The sequence below is a fragment of the Acinonyx jubatus genome, chromosome E4, assembly GCF_027475565.1.
Source record: "Acinonyx jubatus isolate Ajub_Pintada_27869175 chromosome E4, VMU_Ajub_asm_v1.0, whole genome shotgun sequence".
In the NCBI taxonomy this organism is placed as follows: domain Eukaryota; kingdom Metazoa; phylum Chordata; class Mammalia; order Carnivora; family Felidae; genus Acinonyx; species Acinonyx jubatus.
Window position 1 is genome coordinate 11,440,737 of NC_069395.1, and position 25,855 is coordinate 11,466,591.

The window sequence follows — 25,855 nt, forward strand, 5'->3', positions numbered from 1 at the left end:
GACCGCCAGATCATGACCTGGGGCAAAGTCCGACGCTCCACCGACTGAGCCACCCAGGCGCCCCTAAAAATAAAATTTTAAAGGGGCGACTGGGTGGCTCAATCAAACTACTGACTTTGGCTCAGGTCATGATCTCCAGGTTTATGAGTTCGAGCCCCACATGGGGCTCTGTGCTGACAGCTGGGAACCTGGAGCCTGCTTCGGATTCTGTGTCTCCCTCTCTCTGCCCCTCCCCCACTTGCACGCCTGCTCTCTCTCTCTCTCAAAATAAACATCAAAAAATTTTTAATAAAAATTAAAAAATGAAAACTTAATAGACATTTTTCTACATAAGACATACAATCGCAAACAGGTACTTGACATCACTCAGCAGGGAAATGGAAATCAGAACCACAGTGAGGTATCACCTCACATGTGTTGGAATGGCTATTATCAAAAAGAGGTAAGCGTTGGGGAGGATGTGGAGAAAAGGGAAGACTTGTACACTGTTGGTGGCAATGCAAATTGGTGCAGCCACCATGGAAAACAGTATGGAGGATCCTTAAATTTAAAAACAGAGCTGCAGGGCGCTTGGGTGGCTCGGCCAGTTAAGCATCTGACTTCGGCACAGGTCACGATCTCACGGTTCGTGAGTTCGAGCCCTATGTCGGGCTCTGTGCTGACAGCTCGGAGCCTGGAGTCTGCTTCGGATTCTGTGTCTCCCTCTCTCTCTGCCCCTCCCCCTCTCGCACTCTGTCTCTCAAAAATAAAATAAACATTTAAAAAAAGAATTAACTAATAATAATAAATAAAAACAGAACCGCCATAGATTCCAGCAATTCCACTTCTGGGTATTTATCCAAAGAGAGTGAAAACACTAATTTGAAAAGATTTATGCACCCACATGTTCACTGCAGCATTATTTCCAATAGTCAGGACATGGAAACAACATAAAGATCCACTGGACAGATGAACAGATACAGAAAATGCGGTGCGTGTATACAGTGGAATATTACTCAGCCTTATTAAAAACAAATGAAATCATGCCATTCAGGACAAAGTGCATAGACCTTGAGGCTATTACGCTAAGTGAAATAAATCAGAGAATGACAAATACCAAATGATCTCATTTACATGTGGAATCCAGAACAAAACAAAAACATAAACAGCTCACTGATACTGAGAAAAGACTGGTTTGCCAAAGGCAGGAGGTGGGGAGGTGGGCAAAACAAGTGACGGTGTCAAAAGACCCAAACTTCCTGTCGTAGAAGGTGTCAAAAGACCCAAACTTCCTGTCGTAAGATAAATGGGTTTCTGGGGATGTAACATACAGTCTATTGACTATGGTTAACAATGCTGTGTTGTGAAGGTAAAAGTTGTTGAGAGATTAAATCTTAAAAGTTCTCAACACCAGAAAAGAACTTGTAACTGTGTGAGGTAATGGGTGTTAACGAGACTTAACTGTGATCATTTCATAATACACACACACATCATGTTGCACACCTTACATACAATGTTGTATGTCAATAAGAAAAAATAAGGCAATTACCCCCTCTCTCTGCCCCACCCATTTGTGCTCTCTCTCTTTCAAAAATGAGTAAACATAAAAAATTAAAACATAAAAAAAATTAAGACATAAAAACAAAAAGGGGGCACCTGGGTGGCTCAGTCAATTGAGCATCCAACTTCGGCTCAGGTCATGATCTCGCAGTTCGTGAGTTCGAGCCCCGCGTAGGGCTCTGCGCTGACAGCTCAGAGCCTGAGGCCTGCTTCAGATTCTGTGTCCCCCCTCTCTCTCCACCCCACCCCTGCTTGTGCTCTGTCTCTGTCTTTCAAAAATGAATAAACATAAAAATTTTTTTAAAAATAAGGCGATTGCAATAGAGATATTACAATAGGTCTCAACTCTGAACACAGCAAAGACAAGTGGGGATTTACAGCCAACATGCAGAGAGCGGGGATCAGTGGATGGAAAATTACTTAACAGGGACCATCAAGGGTAGGAGGATTCTTGATAAACTGAGTTCGCAGGATTCTTGCTGAAGGCAGGCCGAGGTCTTCCACAGCAACGGTGGATGAGGAACTCAATCCAATAATGAAAATGATCAGAGATCAAGGGTGAAGGTGCTCTCTCAACTGATTTAGCAGGATTCTTGCTAAACTGGGCTATGCAGTCCTGGCCAGGGTCAAGGTTGAGGCCTAGTGGAGACGGGGCTTCAGAGGAACCTGACTAGTTTGGTCAAGGAGAGAGGCACTGTCAGGTTAGGACGGTACAATTCAAGATCCACCAGAATTGTCAAAGATTAGGGGGAAAAAAAGAAAAGAGAAGTGAAGAGGAAAGAAGCGCCTGGGTGGCTCAGTCGGTTAAGCGCCCAAACTCCACTCAGGTCACGATCTCACGGTTTGTGTGTTTGAGCCCTGTGTCAGGCTCTGTGCTGACAATGCAGAGCCTGCTTCGGATCCTGTCACCTCCTCTCTGCCCCTCCCCTGCTAGTGCTCTCTCAAAAATAAGTAAACATTAAAAAAAAAAAAGAGAGAGAGAGAGAGAGAGAAGGAGAGAAAATTGCCCACACGAATGGAGATTATCTTAAATCGATAAAGGGAGAGTCCCCAAAGCACAGCGAATCCTTTTTCCCAGTTGACAATACACACTGGGGGCCCTTTAGTGCTCTGGGAAGATCTGTCCTTGAACGTTGTTCTTCACCATAGTTATTTAGGCCTAAACAGATTCGATGTGTCCTATTCTCTCTTCCAATCCCAAGTCACCCTCTCCCTCCCTGACTCCAGTGAAAGCCAGGAACTGTGTTCAGAGTACAGAGGTCAGAATTGCTTCAACTGTTAACGGTACGTCAATGACCTTGCTCCTTCTAGGAATGAGCTGGAAGAAGGGGATTCAGTAAATCTAGCTTCGTATGAAGAAATGTTGATTGATGGTGAAGTGTGCCATGAGAATAGAGTGAAGGGCAACACTTCCCGGCATGACACAGGACTCACCCCTATCCTCCACGTTCTCCACAGACGAGAGAGCTCATGGGCACTAATTTTGTGTATTTCTGTTTATCCCCCTCCCTGATTTCTATTCAGAAATTTATTTTTTAAATTTGTATTTATTGGGGCGCCTAGGTGGCTCAGTTGGTTAAACATCCGACTTCAGCTCGGGTCATGATCTCGCAGTTCATGGGTTAGAGCTCTGCATCAGGCTCTGTGCTGATAGCTTGGAGCCTGGAGCCTGCTTGGGATTCTGGGTCTCCCTCCCTCTCGCCCCTCCCCTGCCCATGCTCTTTCTCTCAAAAATAAACATAATTTTTTTAAATTTGTATTTATTTATTCATTTAAATAATCTCCACACCCAATGTGGGGCCTGCATTCATGACCGCAAGATCAAGAGTCACATATTTTTCTGACTGAGCCAACCAAACACCTCTCTTCTAAAATTTTTTTCTCTTCAGAACTTTAAAAAAAAATTTTTTTTAATGTTTACTTATTTTTGACAGAGAGAGAGCACGCGCGCATGAGTGGGGGAGGGGCAGAGAGAGAAGGAGGCACAGAATCTGAAGCAGGCTCCAGGCTCCGAGCTGTCAGCACAGAGCCCGACACAGGGCTTGAACTCACAGACCACGAGATCATGACCTGAGCCAAAGTCACTTCACCGACTGAGCCACCCAGGCGCCCCTCTCCAGAATTTTAAAAGGAAAAATCTGCTTCTCCATTTCAATGGCCGACTTTACAGTTGGCATGATTTTTCAACGTCATCATTTCCAAACCTTAGCCGGGGACAGAGCTAACTTAACCCTTTCTCCTCACAGGGCGCTGGGAATGGAGGTTCATTTCAGTCCCAGAACCCAGACAAGGAAGAGCTGCTCTTCACTGGCCACTGGCCAGTCTCCTCGCCGTCACTGGCCGTCGCGCCTCAGGTGGATTGTGTCGTTCACAATGCACCCCAACCCCCACCAACCGCAGGAGGTAAACGTCCGTGGAGTCCACTCATTCCTTTGCAAGGAAGCTCTCTGCCACGCTACTCAGAAAAGGGTCAAGAAAAATGCATGACAGTGACCGAAATTCTAATATAAAATGAAAAAAGCCATGGAAGCAGACTCAGAAATACCAAAGGGAAAGTACAACTGAGATTCACATTTATTAATAATAAACCCCAACACTGTAAGTGGGTTAACGCATTCACACATTACTTCAGTGAGGATTTTTGTTTAGTCATACCAAAATAGTTCATTTCTCTTTTTTTTTTTTTTGCACCGGATTATTTGTACCTAAAAATTATCTGCACCTAAAAAAATGCGCTCGTGCTCCTCACGCCTGCTCTCAACATTCCATTCGTTTTAAAAGCCCGTGTTTTCTTTGTCATACTTGAAATTCCAGGCAGCGGACCTGGTGGTTACAGACAAATTGCTTTTATATAGGGCCTAATCGAAAATGAAAACAAGATCTACAAAATAACTTCCATACTCAAGTACAACCCGATTCCCCAACTTGGGGTCCAGAACATATGAGCAAATGTTGACGGATTCAACCGCTGTGTGAAGGCCAACATCAAGGATTTGTGGGAACACGTATAAGGCACATCAGAAAACAATGATCTTGTTTCCCATTTCTCCTAAAAACACGAACGACAGGGGAGAGGATGTAAACACGTGGGAAAAAGAAATCTGCGGCTTTTTGACTGATTCTTTAGACTTTCTTTACTCACCAACAGTAACGTCAGGGGTTAAAAAGTGTCATCGCTAGAGCAACATTCCAAATAATTTCATAGACAATTTTATTTATTTAAAGAGTCCTCATTACGTCCAATCTATATACCTCCTTATTGCTGAATCACCTCTAATACTTTTCCTGCATTAACGTGGAGCATGCGTAACTTCAAAAAGTTACAAAGAGATTCGGCTCCAGGGTGAAGACGGTCAAGGGCTGGGTAGCACAGGACGTGCCGAGGTGGTGCTGGCGGCTGTCGGTAAAGTCCTCATCAAAGCCTCCGGGACGTGGAAACCTGAATAAATGACAAGGACCTCTGATTATTTGGTTTTTTCTCCTACAGGTCATAAATAACTCACACACTCACAGAACAGTCACTCAATATAGTTAAAATGCAGGAAACGTGAACCCGTTTGTCCCGGGCCAAATTACCTTCATGGAAAAGAGCAGCCTATTAAGACTGAGTGGCCCGCCCAGTTCTGGCAAGGGCCCAGAGCCTGGATCTCTCTCACATGACATGAGGTGGCACACGAGGGAAGAACACTTTCGAAAGCCATTAGTGAAAGGGCGCCTGGGTGGCTCAGTCGGTTAAGCGTCTGACTTCAGCTCAGGTCATGATCGCACGGTCTGTGAGTTCAAGACCCGCATCGGGCTCTGTGCTGACAGCTCAGAGCCTGGAGCCTGCTTCAGATTCTGTGACTCCCTCTCTCTCCGCCCCTCCCCAGCTTGCACTCTGTCTCTCTCTCTCAAAAAATAAATAAACATTAAGACAACAATTTTAAAAACATTAAAAAGAAAGCCATTAGTCAAGATGTTAAAGAATATGTCTGTTTCCCACAAGTCAATAATTCCACTTTAGCAATCTACCTTACAGAAAACTTGATTTGAAAGTGACTCTGCATACAAAGATATATATTATAATATTATTTACAACAAAATTGGATGTGGTCCCAGTGTCAAATACTCTAAAATGGTGCTTATTTATTTCTACAACGTAATGCTATGAAGCCATCAGAATGACCTTTGAAAAGGCTGGAGGTCTCTGGAAATGTGTATGATACATACTTCTGTATATATTTATCATATATATATGATATATATCTGCATAAATATATGATATACAATATATATCTGTATGATATATATTATACATGCATATATTATGAATTATATGTACATATTACATATACACACACACACACACACAAATTATGGCTACATTAAACAAAAAAAAAACCAGAATTAAAAAAAAATTTTTTTATGAGAGAGAGAGTGGGGCAGGGGTAGACAGAGAGAGAATCCCAAGCAGAATCCACACTGTCAGCACAGAGCCCAACATGGGGCTCGATCCCATACACCATGAAATCATGACTTGACCCAAGATCAAGAGTCGGACTCTTAACCAACTGAGCCACCCGGGTGCCTCCAGAATAAAATTTTTAAACAGTGACACGGGGTGATTTCTTTCCGCAACTTTGCTGGTATTTTCTAAATCCACCACGAGGAACATGTATTGCATTCATAATGGAACAGGTAAACTCTTATATAATTAAGTTTTAAATTTTAAATGGATAAGTAACCCCAGTGCAAATATTAACTGCTATTTTTGTAAAGCTTTAATCAACCTGTCATATTAAGGATTCAGAATGCAAAAACCATAGTAGGCTCACAAAGTAGATAAATAACATTACCATTATTTTTAAAGCCAAACAGAAATGCCCAGCAGAGAAGAAAGTTCTCTATGCTTCTGGGGCATGGACGGCAGGACAAGTGCCTGTGGTGTGTAGGGGTGGGGGGTGGGGGGCAGTGCTGGATAACAAAGCTGAAAGGGAGCTTGGGGCCCAGTGGCCAACAGCATCTCTGTCACGTGAAGGGTCTGGGCACTCACACATCCCTCACCACACCCACAGCGTGCACCCTGCGTACGTCTTACGCCGTCACCCCTGCTTGGCCCTTCACATCCCCTCTTGGCTCCAGTCCACCCCACGCATGTGTTAAAGAGCAAAATTTAACTGAGTGAACTGGAAGATCTAATCGACTTTATTAAATGATTCATAAATCAGGCAACATCACATCTAGCAAGTAGAGGGGACCTGTGCTAAACAAAAGGAAGGTTTTTAAAGGCAGAGAGAAGATGAGAGAGAGAGACAGAAAGAAAAAAAAGGAAGGAAGGAAGGAAGCAAGGAAGGAAGGAAGGAAGGAAGAAGGAAGGAAAGAAAAAGAAAGAAAGAAAGAAAGAAAGAGAGAGAGAGAGAGAGAGAGAGAGAGAGAAAGAAAGAAAGAAAGAAAGAAAGAAAGAAAGAAAGAAAGAAAGAAAGAAAGGAAGGAAGGAAGGAAGGGAGAGAAAGAGGATGGGGAGGGGAGGGGAGGGGAGGGGAGGGGAGGGGAGGGGAGGGGAGGGGAGGGAAGGACTTTATTAGCAAGGAATGTGCTGTTTAGGCAAGGGTGTGCTGTTTAGGCAAGGGGTCTATCCAGCAATTTGCTGCTACTGACCAGGAAATTCCACGTTGCCTGGTTGAAAATTACATTCCTGGGGGGTTGAAACTGCAGTCAGGTTAGGCAGTAAGTCTTGGTTTACTGACTCGAAACCTTAACCTAAGTGAAGCCATTGTGGGGCTGTGGTTTTCTTGTTAACAATTCCCCCTTCTTTTTTTTTTTTAACGTTTATTTATTTTTGAGACAGAGAGAGACAGAGCATGAACGGGGTAGGGGCAGAGAGAGAGGGAGACACAGAATCGGAAGCAGGCTCCAGGCTCTGAGCCATCAGCCCAGAGCCGGACGTGGGGCTCGAACTCACAGGCGGTGAGATCGTGACCTGAGCCGAAGTCGGACACTTAACCAACTGAGCCACCCAGGCGCCCCTACAATTCCCCCTTCTTGATCAGACCCTCAGCTTAACAGAGTTGTGCTCAAAATTTAAGGAATTTGCACCACTGTCGACTGTGCTCTGTAGTTCTCAAACCTTCTGTTGACCCTCTGTGCGGCATTCACAGGTCCGATGTTTTTGCTTTTTCTCTGTGATAGTCACACACTCGAGGTTTACATACTTCAAGTCTATCACCCTCTTTGGTCCTTTTCTGAAGGGGCATACTGACAACCCACACCGACTGGCCGTCGAATGATTCCAAGGTACAGGTGCGCAAAGGGTCTAGAGAGAGGGAGGTCTGGGGTCTCTGGGAATGAAAACGGTTTCATTTTGTTTTGTTTTCTTTCAGACTTTTGCAGTTTTATAGATGTCTCTCCACCAACGTCTGTGTGTAATTGGAGTCATCTTAAATGTACTATGGTGGGTGAAAGAACGCAAAAGCTGAAACATGGGGCTGGTCAGGGAGCCAGGGAGAACCAAGCGGCCTTCTTGGGTTTCCCATAATTCCGACTGTTCATTTTGTCTACAGCCACTGTCTGCCCGCCTTCATTTTCCTACGTCAGGAGCAGACCGCTGCCATGTTGTAAGGACATCAAGGTGGCAAAAGCCTGGCAATGAGGGGCCTTTTTGTTTTTTTCCAGAAGAACAATGGACCTCATCCACTTGCCACAATTTTACAATGCAACATAAAGAAGGCTTAGTATTACTGCTTATTTGACAATGCTTCTCATGTAATGTGACGTATCAGTTAAGTCCAATTAGTTTATTAGCAAATCTGTTAGGAATGTTCCAGCTCAAAAAGACTTAAGCAGACCAAAAGTCCAGGGGGAAAAAAGAAAAACTTTGTCTTTTTAACAGACAGAACCCCAAATTCTAATTTTGCACCAACTTAGTTTTGATATTAAAACTTATTTGTAGGGGCGCCTGGGTGGCTCAGTCGGTTAAGCGTCCGACTTCGGCTCAGGTCATGATCTCACTGTCCGTGAGTTCGAGCCCCGCGTCGGGCTCTGTGCTGACAGCTCGGAGCCTGGAGCCCGCTTCGGATTCTGTGTCTCCCTCTCTCTCTGCCCCTCCCCTGTTCATGCTCTGTCTCTGTCTCAAAAATAAATAAACGTTAAAAAAATTTTTTTAAATAAATAAATAAAACTTATTTGTAAATAAATTAATTTTAATGTTAGCCAGGTTGACCACATTAAAATTCCTTTTCAAGGACTCCTTTTCCACAAACCTTCTACAACTTTATCGTTACTATTATTTTTTACATTTTTATTTTGTGCTATGTTTTTCTTCTTTAAACAATGAGCCTCACCTTAGGACAAAATTATTTTCTTTTCCCTCAACAAAAAAAATAGATTTCTATTTCTTATACCTTCTGTTACTGAAAACACATCCTACATTCCTGGCGTATGGAGATGTTCTCTTATTAATTTTAGTAACTTTAATTATATATATGAACTCAAATTTTTAACCTTTAGAAACGTTAACTAAAATTAAGCCGTAAGCAATTATGAACTGTTACACCAGTGTTCTTTAGATATGTAAATTTACCAATACATTTTTTAATTTCTAGACACATGGGAGTAGAGGCCCCTTTTATTATTATTATTATTATTATTATTATTATTATTATTATTTTAATGTGTATTTATTTTTGAGAGAGAGAAAATGAGCAGGGCAGGGGCAGAGAGAGAGGGGACAGAGAATCCAAAGTGGGCTCGTGCTGACAGCAGAGAGCCCCATACGGGGCTTGAACTCACGAACCATGAGATCATGACCTGAGCCAAAGTCAGACGCTTAACCAACTGAGCCACCCAAGTGCCCCTAGAGGCCACTTTCAGGAATGAGAGAGCAAGACAAAAGGGTCCCCAGCGACCACCTGGCTGAATACAGACAGGCCCATCAGGTGACCCACCTCGAAATATCCATAAGCCCTAACTGACCAATAGGCTACTTACAACCAGGCACAGGTACCAAAAAAGGGAAAAAGGGAAAATTCCATGTCGCCACACCTCTTCCTCTTCCCCCTTTAAAAACAGCCCCAGCAAAAAAAAATAAAATAAAATAAAAAAATAAAAACAAAAAATAAATAAATAAAAACAGCCCCAGCAAAAAAATAAAATAAAATAAAAAAAATAAAAACAAAAAATAAATAAATAAAAACAGCCCCAGCAAAAAAATAAAATAAAATAAAAAAATATAAATAAATAAATAAATAAATAAATAAAAACAAACAAACAGCCCCAGCCCACTGCTTCATTGCAGACAATCTCTCCTCAGCTGTCCTTCCTGCTACCCCCTTGAAGTGTATTCAATAAACTTGTACCTTTGTTCTGCCTCAGGTGAACTCTTTTTTTGTTTTGTTTTGTTTGTTTGTTTGTTTGTTTGTTTGCCTCAGGTGAATTCTTGATCATGGCCCTTTCCACCAGCTTCCACCTAATCATTCGTTCCGCATTTGGGGGCCCCCATCCGATTGACAACAGACACCATGATGTGCTTTTTCAAACTACAGCCTTCCAATGAAGCACAAACATGCTTATTAACAGACCCAAATTTATTTTTAGTTTCTCTGTAATAAGGAAGCCAAAGTAGATAAACCTAGATTTAATCATTAATGTTCCAGTATTTTATCTCATTTGGAAATAATCTAGATACTCAAGAAATTTAACTTAGCAAAACTTGTTTCAGTTTACAAAAAGATTTGGGGAGACTAATTGTAAGTACACACACCATAATATAGAACTGTTGTGAAAAATTGCATCTACAGGCTCTTATTTCAAATTTATATCTAAATTTATATATAAATCAAATTTATATCTAAGTCATTTGCTCTGTTACGAAGAAAACCACAGGCCCAAAATAGTATCACGTGGGGTAAGGCCTCAAGTCAGTAGACTGAGGCTTAAAACCTAATCTAATTGCCCCAGAAATGTAGTCTTAATGAATCAGTCAGGAATTTTCTGATGGGCACCAAGGAATCACCACCTAGGCCCTCTCCATCCCCCAAAGGAAGCTGAAGTGATCTGCATGTCAAGACCTCCTGTTCCTGCCTGGAACTATCCTTTTCTTTTGCTAATAACTTTCTTGCCCACCCCCCCACCCCCACCATTTCTATAAAAACCCTCCATTTTGAACAACTCCTCGGAGCTCCCCACTACTTGCTAGATGGGCTGCTGCCTGATAAAGCTAGTTAGATCTTCAAATTTATTTGGTTGAACTTTGTTTTTTAACAGCTCCCGACAATTATGTATAGATTAGCCGCGAAGGGGTGTCTGGGTGGCTGAGTAGAATTAAGCGTCCAATTCTTGGTTTCAGCTCTGCTCATGATCTCATGGTTCATGGGATGAGCCCCTAATCAGGCTCTATGCTGACAGCTGTGGAGCCTGCTTGGGTTTCTCTCTCTCCCTCTCTCTCTCTGCCCCACCCCCACTCATGCTCTCTCCCTCTCAAAATAAATTAATAAACAGAAAAAAGAAAAAGATTAACCACAAAAACTATGAGACATGAGGAGAACTCATTCATTCTCCCAAGCTATTATGCTTTTGTTTACAAATCCTCTAAGTGATAACAAGTACTTATTTAGCTAGTAAACTCAAGTAGGACTAAAGTTTTATATTTAATATTGATAACTCTAAAAGACATGTCTATTTTAATAGACCAACAACCTTGAGTTAGCTTTAATACCAAATATTTCCTCAGATCACGTGAAGCTGGAAAACATTTGGGTTAGTTTCTATCTTTTTGAGAGTTCTAGAATGTCCAATCCTTACAAATGCTTGCCTTCACACCAACCAAATGGAGCTCTTTTACAAATTAATTTTAGCACTACCATCCAGAGGTAGGAAACTATGTCACATTCATAACATACACACAAAACACACAGATGTAAAAACCTTAGAGTTACTAGTATTGCTGACGAAGAGCTTTCAGATTTGTATCTGTGTCTGGAATTAAGGAGGCCTGCTAGAGTTTGGGCACAAGTGCCCTTAGAGTAGTTTATATTTTCAAAAAGGCCTCTCTTCTTTTTTCTTTTCTCCCCTTAGTCTCAGGTACGTGATTGTGGGCTATGCTTAAATTTCAAAGACATGATAAGATGTGTACAACTTTAAGGAACACAGAAAGAATGGAAGGTCTGCCAAGGACTTTTGTTTCCTTAGGCCAATAATTTATAGGCTTTTTGAAATAGACAGGAACAGCTTTGGGATTGGTAAAGGAACAGGTGAATTTTGAATTGCCTCTAGAGCTGACTTGTATTTTGCAAAAGATCTGTCAGATAAGGACAGCTGTTTTCAATTCCTTAAAAAATTTGGATTGCAACTTAAATGATAGTAGGGGTTGATCCATGCATCCAACTACATTATCCCCAATTTGCTTTTCTCCCTCTTGGTTTATAGTTTGAATTTTAAATATTTCTGGCAGGAGCGCCTGGGTGGCTCAGTTGGTTAAGCATCCAACTTCAGCTCAGGTCATGATCTCGCATATTGTGAGTTCCAGCTCTGTGTCAGGCTCTGTGCTGACAGCTCGGAGCCTGGAGACTGCTTCCGATTCTGTGTCTCCCTCTCCCTCTGCTCCTCCCCCCACCCCACGCTCTCTTGCTCGCTCTCTCTCTCTCAAAAATAAATAAACATGAAGTATTTCTGGCAGTACTGAATAACCCCCCTTGGATAAAAGATGGTCCTCAATGAGGGGGCGATGGATATTACCTTCCCCAAAGCTAGAGTCAGTCTCAAGGACAGCTAAAAGAAAGAACCAACAACCCCAAATTCCAGACAGGCAGAAAGCCAAGACCAGTTAAACAAAACAAGACAAGCAGAAAGGCAATGGTTACCCCTGGGAGAGAAAGGATCTATAAACAACAGGTTTGGATTTGGAAAGGAAGGGGCAACGTGAAATTGTATTTTTCTCTCTCAGCTGGGCACTACAGACAGATTCAGAAGAGCTGATTCTGGTAAGAATGTTTACCCTTTGCTGACTTCTGCCAGTCTTCCTAGGAGGCCCTTTGCAATGATGACAATAAAAATCATGGCTAATATTTACTGAGCATTTCTTATGTTTCTTGTAGAGCCTGCTTTTAGGCAACAGGCTTGAGCTATGGAAACTTGAACAAGGCAAAAGGGCCCCCAGCGAACACGGAGCTGGATGCAAACAGGCTCGTTAAGCTTTAAGCCCTAACTATCTACTTAAAATTGGGCACAGTTCCTAACACTGCCAAAAAGGGGGAAATTCCACACGTCCCCACACTCCATCACTCTGCTCTATAACCATAGCCCCACCACCACCACCACCACCTCGTGGCAGACAGTCCCTCTTTTGGGATCTCGCCCCTGCTCCCTTGCTGTGTATTCAATAAACTTCTACCTCCTTTGTTCTTCCCTGGGTAAATTCCTTCCTGGCCCATGCTAGCTGCCCCCACCTGAGATGCCCCACATTTCTGTTGCAATGCTGCAACTTACTGTAAATTAATCCTCAAAATCACTTTGATTGTTTTAGGGAGAACTATCTGTATTCCCACTTTGCAGATAAGGGTACTAAGGCTAAGAGGTTAAATGACTCAACCAAGTTAGGACATGGAGCTGCTAGGATCATGAACCCAAGTCTACCCGCTGCTGGATCTAGACTGTCTGGACTGTTGCCCCACATTGTCCTCAAGGATTGTCAAGTGAGGGGCGCCTGGGTGGCTCAGTCGGTTAAGGGTCTGACTTTAGCTCAGGTCATGATCTCATGGTTCGTAAGTTCAAGCCCCGCATCGGGCTCTGTGCTGACGGCTCAGGGCCTGGGGCCTATTTCAGATTCTGTGTCTCCATCGCTCTCTGCCCCTCCCCTGCTCATGCTCTATCAAAAATAAACATTAAAAAAAAAAAAATGATTGTCAAGCGAGAAGGTGAGAAGGTCAGGCCAGAATTAGAAAGAAGGATGGTCAAGAGTTTCAGACATGAGGTAACTTTCAAAACTCAGTTTGGTTTTTTGAGAAGAGTCATTTGAGAAAGTCTTCCAAATGACTTTATTTCTATAATTTGGGGGTCAGGAATTATGCTCCAGGCATCAAGGTTTTATTTGGCCTGACGAAATCAGTGTGAGAACATTATTTTACGCCTCACGATTCAGAATCCAGGCACCTTGATGCACTGACACTTTTCAAACTTTAAATCATATTTTAAAAATAAATTTTTTAGGGGCTGGGTGACTCAGTTGGTTAAGTGTCTGACTTCAGCTCAGGTCACGATCTCACAGTTCGTGAGTTCAAGCCCCACATCAGGCTCTGTGCTGCCAGCTCAGAGCCTGGAGCCTGCTTCAGGCTTTGTGTCTCCCTCCCTCTCTGCCCCTCCCATACTTGCACTCTGCCTCTCTCTCTCTCTCTCTCCCTCTCTCTCTCAAAAATAAATTTAAAAAAAATTTTTAATAAATTTTACAAAAAGTATTCAATGTTTTTCTCCAAGTTGATATTGAATAATGAAGCACTTCCCTTCCTTTCACTAACAGAGACAGAAAAAAAAATCAATACAGAACTCTGGTGACCTGCTCACCTTTATTTCGTTATTCCTCAATGAACTGAGAACATCTACCTGTCTTCTGCTGGGGCTCCTGCGTCAGCATTTTATAAGTGAATGGGAAGTGTGAGAGAAGCCCAGTTGGACTAAATCAGATTGCTGAGGGAAGAAAAAGAAAAGGCACTTTTCCAACTCCCAAGAGTAGGACCCAGACCGCTCATTCTGCTAAGAGTTAAAGCAGCAAAACATAAAAACATGTCAACACTGGAGAACGTGGCCATGGCTTTGAGGCGCTGCGTTCTGGCAGCAAAGCCGGCCCTTCACCATACCATGTCACGGTACCATCCGATACACGGGGTCACCAACGTTCAAGCTGCCGACTTTCTCCACTGAGTAATAGACCCCAAAAAGTGGGGACGACTTGTAGATCTGCTTCTCAGAAGGATCACACAGGCGGTAGCTGAAAGAAGCAAAAATTCACCATCAGGCACAAAAGGGAAATAGGAATCTAAGTGCTCTTGACAGAATTCGGGTTTTTATCCTCAGGTGACCTATAAATAAACAGCAAGCCTTTTCTGCTCGTTGGACAGAGAAGTCTGGGGGCAATGAGTCAAACCGCACATAATCCTGGTTTTTCAAGAAGCATCCTCAGAGTCTAACCAATTTTTCCCTGGCTTCAGCTTGAGGCCAAAAAGAAAAAACTTATATGTGTAACTCAAAATAAGTAGTACATTAAAAAATAAATAAACGGGGTGGCTGGGTGGCTCAGTCGGTTAAGCGTCCGACTTCAGCTCAGGTCATGATCTCACAGTTCATAGGTTCTCACATTGGGCTCTGTGCTGACAGCTTGGAGCCTGGAGCCTGCTTCCAATTCTGCGTCTCCCTCTCTCTCTCTGCCCCTTCCCCACTCACTCTTTTTCTCTCTCAAAAACAAATAAACATTAAAAAAATTTTTAATAAAAAAAAAATGGCACGGGGCTTGACTATTGGCAAAGTTTTTTTTTTTAAAGCCCTATCTAAAGAAAACTAACTGAATCTCAAAAATCAAAAAACAAAACAACTGTATATTTGAATAATAGACCCCAAAGAGTGGGAGTCTATCATTAACCTCTTCTTCTAACTTAAACCCATTGAAAACAAATAATAAAACAGACCAAAGGGAAACAAAATAGAATACACCTCCCCAAAAACTGTTAACTTAGTTTTAAAAACACGTTCTGCATTTATAACTAAAGTCAACCCAAATTCCTTAAATAGCAAAACAAAACACCCTGCCATAAAAGAAGTTCCTCAATAAACAAACTGACAACTCATTGTGTTCCAGTATTTCTAATATTTCATTATACAACTTCAATTAGTCTCACATTCCTTGATGTTGAGTCTAATAAACAAAAATAATTACAGTATTTGAGGTCTTAATTTAGAAATACATATTGAATGTTATTAAAAATTGATGTGAGAGGGGCACCCGGGTGGCTCAGTCGGTTAAGCGTCTGACTCTGGTTTCTGCTCAGGTCATGATCTCACGGTTTTGTGAGTTCAAACCCCATGTCAGGCTCTGTGCTGGCAGCTTGGAACCTGCTTGGCATTCTCTCTCTCCCTCTCTCTTTACCCCTCCCCTGCTGGCTTTCTCTCTCTCAAAATAAATATATAAACTTGATAGCGGCTCAGGTCATGATCTCACGGTTTGTGAGATTGAGCCCCGAATCAGGCTGTGTCCTGACAGTGCGGAGCCTGCTTGGGATTCTCTCTCCCCCTCTCTCTTTCTGCCCTTCCCCTGCTTGTGCGCTCTATCAAAATAAATAAATAAACTTAAAAAAAATTGCCAAAAGTACTAGAAGATTAGTCCATAAAAAAAGAGGAGGCACGGGGCGCCTGGGTGGCTCGGTCGGTTAAGCGTCTCAGGTCATGATCTCACGGTCTGTGAGTTTGAGCCCCGTGTCGGGCTCTGTGCTAACAGCTCAGAGCCTGGAGCCTGTTTCAGATTCTGTGTCTCCCTCTCTCTCTGCCCCTCCCCTGTTCACGCGCTGTCTCTCTCTGTCTCAAAAATAAATAAACGTTAAAAAAAAAATTAAAAAAAAAAAAGAGGAGGCAACTTCCACTAACAGACACATACCAACCAGAAGGTGGAGTGAAAGGTGCTCACACAGGGCACCTACACCCACAGGTAATTCTAGGATGGGGATAATATTAAAAGTACATTGGACACATTGCTGTTTACCTCTTCAGGGTTTCCAGTGGCTCCTTCCTGTCTATCACTCCGGTATCTGGGTCTACAGTGGTCAAAATGCACCTGTCATTCAAAAGCCAAGAGCTAGGTAGAGCCACAAGCCAATGAACGTGCCACACCCCAGAGGTTGACTCTCGAGAGAACGCTTACCTGGGGCAAGCCAAAACCTTTTTCATCTCTACGCTGCCAATGAGGAGCTCATCCCAGGTATCCTAAGAGGAAAGGATAGGTCATCTTGGGATTTCATTAGTCTTCAAAGCAGTTTATTCTTTGGCTGCTACCAACTATGAAACAAGAAGAAGGCAGCGAGCAAGACACCAAGAAACATGTCCCAAAGGGACGCAAGGGAACACAGCACATCGGTGAGTCCAGGATCCAGCTCCTCACTCCTGGTCTCAGAAACCGGACTCTATCAGTACGGCAAGAACAGACCTTATTTGGGGGGCAGCTGGCCATGAGATTCATAAGTGAACTAGAAGGGCAACTTATTGATATATAATGAGAAATGTATAACTTGCAAGACAATCCCGCTTTGTCCTTAATAGCTAAGCTACAGTGGAAGCCAAGTTAAAATCTGATGGTTCTTTGGGGGTGCCTGGGTGGCTCAGTTGGTTAAGTATCCAACTTCGGCTCAGGCCATGATCTCACGGTTTGTGAGTTCGAGCCCACATCGGGCTCTGTGCTGACAGCTCAGAGCTTGGAGCCCGTTTCGGATTCTGTGTCTCCCTCTCTCTCTGCCCCTCCCCTCTCTGCCCCTCTGCCTCTCTCACTCTCTCTCTCAAAAATAAATAAACATTAAACATTAAAAAAAATCTGATGGTTCTTTGACAAGTGGGACATCACCCAAGGGAAGTCAGTTACGAGATTCACACATTCAACACTTCCACATCCACGGAGAGGCAGCCTGCCCTGGGGGCGGGGAGTGTGGGCAGAGTCCACAGTCACGGGCCCTGCCTCGCTTTCCCGCCCTTGAACAGTGGGTAGTGCCGACATCTGTCTCAGGGCTTTAGTAAATCCTCACAATTTTAAAGAAGGAACTATTATGATCCCCATTTTGCACAAAGAAACACAGACCTGTAGAGATTGCAAAATGTTCTCAGGGTCACAGCCAGCTAGGTTTGAAAACTTCAGATTCTGAGGGCAGGGCTTCTAACCACCCAGCTTGTAAATCAATCTCTGTCTCTATTCATCCGTCTACACATACACATATGTACATGTATATACATACAGATGGAGATCATACAGATGACATTATATATACATAGATATATATACTCATACACACACACACGCACACAGCACACATGTATAACGAGGGCATGTTATAGGACTCTCTTGCTAACAGGGAGCCATCTGTTATTGCATCACATGCGATAAGAATGTCCCTTGAGAACTTGTTTCCTGCTCTCAACCCAAGTGAGGTTTGGAAGCCATAGGTCCAAGGGATTTGGTGAGAAGTCAGTCTCCAGGTAAGGAAATGAGGCATCATTTCGTCTCATCTGGTCCTTTACTCCCCCTCAGGGGACATGAGAGTTTCTGCTGGAGGCAGGGCAGAGCAGTGGGGAGGGACTAACACGTAATGTTTCCTCTTCCACCCCGATAACCAGGTTCCAGTCATGCTCTGGCGCTCTTGCAGGGGTGCATTAACCCCCCCAGGCCTAGCGGGGTGACTTAGCAAACACAGGAAAGGCACTCCAGTACCTAATGGGGTCTTTCCACCTCACAAATCTCCTACAGGATATGAGCACAGCTGACGTAAAGCGGTCTCTGTGGATGCCCTGGGTTCCCACCCACCATTTATGAAAGCAGTGCTATAAGGAAATAAAGTCTGTGTTCCCGGGGCGCCTGGGTGGCTCAGTTGGTTAAGCGGCCGACTTCAGCTCAGGTCATGATCTCGCGGTCCGTGAGTTCGAGCCCCGTGTCGGGCTCTGTGCTGACAGCTCAGAGCCTGGAGCCTGTTTCAGATTCTGTGTCTCCCTCTCTCTGACCCTCCCCTGTTCATGCTCTGTCTCTCCCTGTCTCAAAAATAAATAAAACGTTAAAAAAAAATTTTAAAAAATAAAGTCTGTGTTCCAAACAAGCAGTCGACGGATGAACTACACAGCCCTCGTAAAAGGCAAGGATCACCAGGTAACAAACAGAATCTCTGTACCCTATTATGTGCCCTATGCGAACAGCAAAACTGCAAGACAATCAGAACAGGTGGCTCACCTGGCAGAATGTGACCCCCACCCCCCCTTACCTCCCCCACTCCTCCCACCTTCCACCACCATCCCCCACCAGGAGCGTGACCAGTAATATGGCCTCTGCACAGGTAAGTGATGGGCGCGGTGCTACCCTGGCCTGGGGGCAGCCCAAAAGGATGGATTTGGCCACACTTGGCCACACAAGGGTGCTGTGGCCCAAAGAATGTGAGCCCATGGGTTCCCAGCGGGTTGCTCACCCTCAAGTACCTCCCTTCCAACGCCTTCGTACAAGGGATGGTGAATTTCATACTTTAAGCCACAGATCTGTGGAAACTCTACTTCATGACTATGATATGAGGCAGGAAAGTCTGAACAGTTCAGTTGGGGTTCCTAGCTTAATAAAACAGATTCAATCTTGCTCTTTCACTCTTAGAGAACTGCGGGACCCAGTTTAGAATAACATACTGTCTGCATTCACAGAAATTGTCTGAGGCTTCCCAGTTCTAATCACCTATGAAAATATTAATAACTTTATATAATAACATCACTCTCATCCTAATCTGATCATGGCTGGCATTTTGGGTGCAAAGGGTTACTTACAGTAAAAAAACACTAAGCAAGTTTAAATGTAATTAGTAACTCACTTCTTAGATGAAAATAATAAGACCCCCTTATTAAAATTAGTGTGAATTGAGAATGCATAAAATTAGGGGTGCCTGGGTGGCTCAGTCGGTTAAGCATGCGACTTTGTCTCAGGTTATGATCTAACGGTTTGTGAGTTTGAGCCCTGTGTCGGGCTTTGTGCTGACAGGTCAGAGCCTGGAGCCTGCTTAGGATTCTGTGTGTGTCTCTCTTTCTATACCTTCCCCCCACCCCACAGTCTCTCTTCTCTTCTCTTCTCTTCTCTTCTCTCTCTCTCTCTCTCTCTCAAAAATAAATAAGCATTGGGGCACCTCAGGGCATGAGCTTATAATGGTCTGTGGGTTCAAGCCCTGCATTGGACTCAGTGCTGACAGCTCAGAGCCCGGAGCCTGTTTCAGATTCTGTGTCTCTCTCTCTGCCCCTCCCCTGCTCATGCTCTGTCTCTATCTCAAAAATAAATAAAAACATTAAAAAAATTTTTTTTAATAAATAAATAAGCATTAAAAAAATTTTTTTAAAAAGAAACCTGTGGCATTCTTCCTACACATACACACACACACACACACACACACACACACACACACCACGCACGGAATGTCCCTTTCTCTGGGCTCTCTCGAGTGTGGTTACACATCTCAGCCCTTATCTGTACCTCAACCATCCAGCTACTGAGCCCTTGATCCTGCTTCGTCCTGAGACCCCTGCAGTCAGACACAGTGACTTCATTTCTGTAATTTCAGCATCTATCTCAGAGACGAGCACCCAGTAAACCCTCGATAAACGTCTGTTGCAAGCCTGAGTGTTCCAGAATCTAGGCCAATGTGTAAACTTGCAGGGAACAAGTTTCCTTAGCTGAAGTAAAACTCCACGTCACAGGCAAACTTCCTTCACCGACTAACACAAGATGCCATACACTAGGAATTAGCAATTTACATGAGATGCGACTTTTCACTTAGCAGATTTAGTAAGGATTACAGGCATCGATGCTGGCAGGGGCATAAGAAAAAAGGCGCTCTTCTGCTCAGCTTGTGGGAACATAAATTGGTATGATCGGTATGCTTCTGCAAAGCAATTTGGCAATATATACGGAAAGCCTTGAAAGTTCTGTCTTAAGGGCGCCCGGGTGGCTCAGTCAGTTAAGTGTCCAACTTCAACTGAGGTCACGATCTCATGGTTCGTGAGTTCCAACCCCTTGTCGGGCTCTGTGCTGACAGCTCGGAGCCTGGAGCCTGCTTCGGATTCTGTGTCTCCCTCTGTCTGTTCCTCCCCTACTTGCTCTCTCTCAAAAATAAACATTAAACGGTATTTTTAACAAATAAATAAAATTCTGAGTCAGCATTTCTTAAGAATCAGTTGAGAAATGTAGACAAAGACTGTTTTACAAAGCTGCTTATTAATTATGTAAGGGGAAATGGAAAACCACCTACAGGCTCAATCACAAAGAAATGGCTAAGTGAGTCATTGCAGAGTTCAAAGATACACTAATACAGAACCACAGAGGAAGTGGTTCTTTTTTTTTTTTAATTTTTTTTAATGTTTATTTATTTTTGAGAGAGAGAGAGAGAGAGAGAGAGAGAGAGAGCGCGCGAGCAGGGGAGGGGCAGAGAGAGAGGGAGACACAGGATCCGAAGCAAGCTCCAGGCTCTGAGCTGTCAGCACAGAGCCCGACGCGGGGCCTAAACCCACAAACTGTGAGATCATGACCTGGGCTTATGTCAGACACTTAATCGACTGAGCCACCCAGGCGTCCCCAGAGTAAGCCACACTTAAGAAATTACCTTTGTGCCAAAAAAAAAAAAAAATTTAACTTTATCTGAAAAAGATTCTTGAATTGAATCATTGAAAAGCTTTCCCCTAGGGGCGCCTGGGTGGTGCAGTCGGTTAAGCGTCCGACTTCAGCCAGGTCACGATCTCGCGGTCCGTGAGTTCGAGCCCCGCGTCAGGCTCTGGGCTGATGGCTCGGAGCCTGGAGCCTGTTTCCGATTCTGTGTCTCCCTCTCTCTCTGCCCCTCCCCCGTTCATGCTCTCTCTCTGTCCCAAAAATAAATAAACGTTGAAAAAAAAAATTTTTTTTTAAAAATAAAAGCTTTCCCCATCTCTGCAGCCCGGGTTCCAGATTCTCTCCGAGGCTTTCTCGTGTATGCTGGAGAACACTGGGTGGAGAAGCAGTGTGTTTTATCCTGAAAGTGTAAGTCTCCTCCTGTTACACGCTGGCTGGTGTATGTTCCTACAGAATCAAAGGAGACACACTCCTGTAAACCTCCATGCATAATAAATGTGCCAGGAGGAATTCGTTGTTTGGGAAAATCCAGGCAGAAGGGCAGGACGGAAGCCTCAGCCTTTCTGCCAAGCTAGCTTCCATTCCCTGGAGGCCGCCAAACGGAAGCAACGGCAGCCACAAGCTACGAAAGTGGAGAGGGGAGACCCTGAATCCTGGCTGTTTGTGCATCTCTGAGGTGCATGCACTGGGTTGGATACTCTTCGGGGCTGATGCGGCTGAACCTGTCCCAGGCTCCTCTCAGGGAGGTGAGAACCACGAGGTTTCCAGTGCCTCGTGGAGTGAGAGACCCCAGTCTCCCCTCAGGCTCAGCTCCTGACGGATGCTAAGGGGCCCCACACCCACCAATAGCAGAGTTGGGGAGAAGCAGCCACCGGTTCCATTCCCAAAGGCATAAGCCTGGGGGCTTTGAACTGCTCTTCAGCACCCACGGCCCACACTGAGAATCACAATCCTCCAGCAGACGAGAGAGGGGGATGAGTGGGGAGGGGGGGAGTCCCCCAGATGACTCCTACCTCCACTATTCTTCCATCATCACTACCTCAGCATCTGTATTTATGGGCTATTCTCTAGGGTAGCTTTTAAAGCAAATGGCCACTCTTCGAGGACACGGAGAAAGAGGAACCCCCGTGCACTGTTGGAGGGAACGCAAACTGGTGCAGACACTGTGGAAAGCAGTGTGGAGGTTCCTTAAAAAATTAAAACTAGAAGGGGTGCCTGGGTGGTTCAGTCGGTTGAGCGTCCAACTTCGGCCAGGGTCAAGATCTCGAGGTTCGTGGGTTCGAGCCCCGCGTCAGGCTCTGTGCTGACAGCTCGGAGCCTGGAGCCTGCTTTGGATTCTGTGTCTCCCTCTCTCTCTGCCCCTCCCCTGCTCACTCTCTCTCTCTCTCTCTTTCTCTCAAAAAATAAACAAGGGGCGCCCGGGTGGCTCAGTCGGTTGAATGTCTGACTTCGGCTCAGGTCACGATCTCATGGTTTGTGAGTTGGAGCCTTGCGTCGGGCTCTGTGCTGACAGCTTGGGGCCTAGAACCTGCTTCGAATTCTGTGTCTCCCTCTTTCTCTGCTCCTCCCCTGCTCATACCCTTGTCTCTCTCTCAAAAAAAATAAAGATTAAAAAATAAGCATTTTTAAAAATTTTAATTAAAGTAATAATAAAAAAATTAAAAACAGAATTACCATATGATCCAATAATTCCAATACTGGGTATTTACCCAGAGAATATGAAAGCACTGATTCAAAAAGATACATGCACCCCTATGTTCATCGCGGCATTATTTACAGTAGCCAAGATCCGGAAGCAGCCCAAGTGTCCATCAATACATGAATGGTCACAAAAGAGGTAGTATACGTTTACAATGGAATATTACTCAGCCACAAAAAAGATCTTGCCATTTACCACAACATGGACGGACCTAGAGGGTATTAAGCTAAGTGAGATAAGTCAGACAGAGAAAGACAAATACATACGATTTCACCCATGTGGAATATAAAAAAAAAAAAAAAATAGGGACTCCTCGGTGGCTCAGTCAATCAAGCATCTGACTTCGGCTCATGTCATGATCTCACCGTTCGGGAGGGGATGGGTGAAAGAAGTAAAGGGGATTAAGAGATACAAACTTCCAGTTACAAAATAATTCAGTCACAGAAATGAACAGTACAACGTAGGGAATACAGTTAATAATACAGAAATAATGTTGCACTATGACTACCCTGATCGTGGTGAGCACTAAAACGCAGAATTGCTGGACCACGATTTTGTACACCTGAAACCAACGTAACCCTGTATGGTAAGTAGACTTCCATTTTATGATAAGTACCTTACCTGTGATGCATAAATGTGTATGTTTGTGGGATCATACCTGCTCAAAGGGAATACCCACGTACTTTTGTCATTGAAGGCTTTTATTTCCTTCGTGATCTGAAAGTTAACATATCTTCAGGCACAGGTAAGATATGTTAAGCACGATTTGGTAGCCAGATCCCCGCCCCTAATTCAGTTCAACAATGTAAAGGTTTGCTCATTCAGGACCAGGGATAAGTAAGAAAAAGACAGTGAAGGAGATCTTGAGAAACCAACCTCATGTGATTGTTAGAAAGATTAAACGTGCTCACTTATAAAAAAAAAAAAAAATGGAACGTAGAATGTACAAAGGAAGTGTTTAAAAAAAAAAAAAAGCCAAGAAAGAGGTCATATTGGAGAGGTTTGAGAGAGATTTGTGATAAAGTGCCTTGACTGATCTCTCTCTCTCTCTCTCTCTCTCTCTCTCACACACACACACACACACACACACAGCCTAACAGAAGAAAAAGACAAAAGAAATTATACAACATTAGGGCTGCAAAGAACCTTTAAAATCCGTTAGCAAAATCTGTCAACTTTAAAATCAGAAAACAGGGGCGTCTGGGTGGCCCAGTCAGTTAAGCGTCCAGCTTCAGCTCAGGTCATGATCTTGCGGTTTGTGGGTTCGAGCCCCACGTCAGGCTCTGTGCCGACAGCTCAGAGCCCGGAGCCTGCTTCGGATTCTGTGTCTCTCTTTCTCTCTGCCCCTCCCCCACTCATGCTCTCTCTCTCTCTCAAAAATAAACACACATTAAAAAAAAAACCTCTTAATAAAATCAGAAAAGAGTGCTCAGAGAGGAGTAAGGTCAAGCTCACAGAGTGGCCCCCCTGGTCTCCACATCCACTTGCAGCTCCTGTAATTACCTTGCTCCCAGGAAGACCCCAGGCCAGGGGCTCTGCACGCTGCAATCATCAGGGGGGCCTTACAGGCTCCTCTGCCCAGGCCGCCCCAGGGACCCAGCATCAGGCCTGTGTAAACCCCTCCAATGTGATGTGTAGCCAGTTTGGAAACAGCTGCCCAGGAAGACCTCAACACATTCCTTCTTAGCCAACATCCGCTCATCTTCCCGGCCATGGGCTTCCCAGGGGGTGTTTCATTTGCCCGGTGGGTGCAGGGGAGGACGAAGCAGCGTGGGGCCATGTGGAATCCCACAGAGGTATTCTCATTTCGTCGTGACCGTGACCGGAAAGGAGCTGAAGCCCTAGGATTTGGCTTTCCATTCTTCAGCTCCCCCTTTTCCGGACCCTAAACGTCTCTAGAGTAAATGCCTCAAGTTACTGAGATGTAAACAAAAAGGCAAATGCATAAGGAGCTCTCCTTAAGTAAAGGTACCGACTCCACTAGCAAACCCTTTAAAAACGTGGGTTACTCTGCCCCGTACCCAGGAGTCCTGTCTCCCTTTTCATCATTTTGGCTTTTGTAAATAAGGACAGGCTTGTGCAGCCTTGCTTGAGGTTCCTAACAAAATGGGCAGGTCAGGAAAGCAGCCCAGACGAGGGCATGGGTCCCCTCACTTGAAAGGCAAGCAGGAATCGCCTAAGGGGGGCTGAGTGTGGCCCCTGAATCCTCACCCACATTCCTCACGCCTCGTCTTGGTGCTTTTCATTCATTCAGAAAGAAAAATGACTGTTTGGGGCTTTCAGCTTGCTTCTAGCAAAGTCCATGAACATGAGATTTGGGCTTAACTTCTTTCTGCCAAAGAACATTATGCCACAGCACAAATCTTCACCGGCCACAGGCCAGTTAGGCGACGTGAGGCAAGTAACTCAACTTCTCCGAGTCTCAGCTTCCACAGCTCCATAAGAGAGGTGAAGGGGCGCCTGGGTGGCTCAGTCGGTTAAGTGGCCGACTTCGGCTCAGGTCATGATCTCACAGTCCGTGAGTTCGAGCCCCTCATCGGGCTCTGTGCTGACAGCTCAGAGCCTGGAGCCTGTTTCAGATTCTGTGTCTCCCTCTCTCTCTGACCCTCCCCCATTCATGCTCTGTCTCTGTCTCAAAAATAAATAAAAGTTAAAGTTTAAAAAAAAAAAAAAGAGAAAGGTGAAAACACTACCTTCTTCGATGACTACCGAACATTTTTCACCCTGAACCAACGTGAAACATGACATCTTATAACTGCCGAAACTCGAAAGGAACCAAGATATCCTTCAGTAGGTGAATGGATACGTTACACTGCGGTACGTTCCAACAACAGAAAATTATTCAGCGCTAAAAAGAAATGAGCTATTAAACCATGAAAAGACACGGAGGAATCTTAAATGCGTATCACCAAGCGAAACAAGCCAATATGAGAAATCTACATACTGTAGGATTCCAAACATGGGACACTGGAGAAAAGGCAAAACTGCAGAGACTGTAAAAAGCTCAGTGGTTGCCAGAGGTGTGGGGGTGGGGCGGGGAGAAGGTGAACAGGCAGAACACAAAGGATTTTTAGGGCAGTGAAAACACTTGCAAGTTTTACAGTGTTGGGGGTGTCATTATACATTTGTCCCGACCCACAGGATGTACCACAGCAAGAGAGAACCTTCAGGTGAACTGTGGACTTTGTGTGACCATGATGTGTCAGTGTAGGTCCATCCTTAGTAAAAAAAAAAAAATGTATCATTCTGGTGAGCAACTTTGCTAATGAAGGGGGCTGTGCATA

The 25,855-nt window shown here is 44.2% G+C and overlaps 1 protein-coding gene across 2 annotated transcripts in view; it reads right to left on the bottom strand.

Annotated features, from left to right (window-relative positions):
- Positions 1–4,090: 4,090 nt before the first annotated feature.
- The window catches only part of MTARC2 (mitochondrial amidoxime reducing component 2), a 40,076-nt gene continuing 18,311 nt past the window's right edge, over positions 4,091–25,855 (bottom strand). The window contains exons 5-8 of one of the 2 annotated variants that reach the window (XM_015077374.3): positions 16,415–16,476; positions 16,256–16,327; positions 14,364–14,494; positions 4,091–4,978 (exon numbers count right to left, since the gene is read on the bottom strand). In XM_015077374.3, the coding sequence (XP_014932860.2) occupies positions 14,368–14,494; positions 16,256–16,327; positions 16,415–16,476 (261 nt within the window). In that variant the 3' untranslated portion in view covers positions 4,091–4,978; positions 14,364–14,367. The remainder of the gene's footprint in view (positions 4,979–14,363; positions 14,495–16,255; positions 16,328–16,414; positions 16,477–25,855) is intronic. The other variant, XM_027075003.2, reaches the window with a different exon arrangement.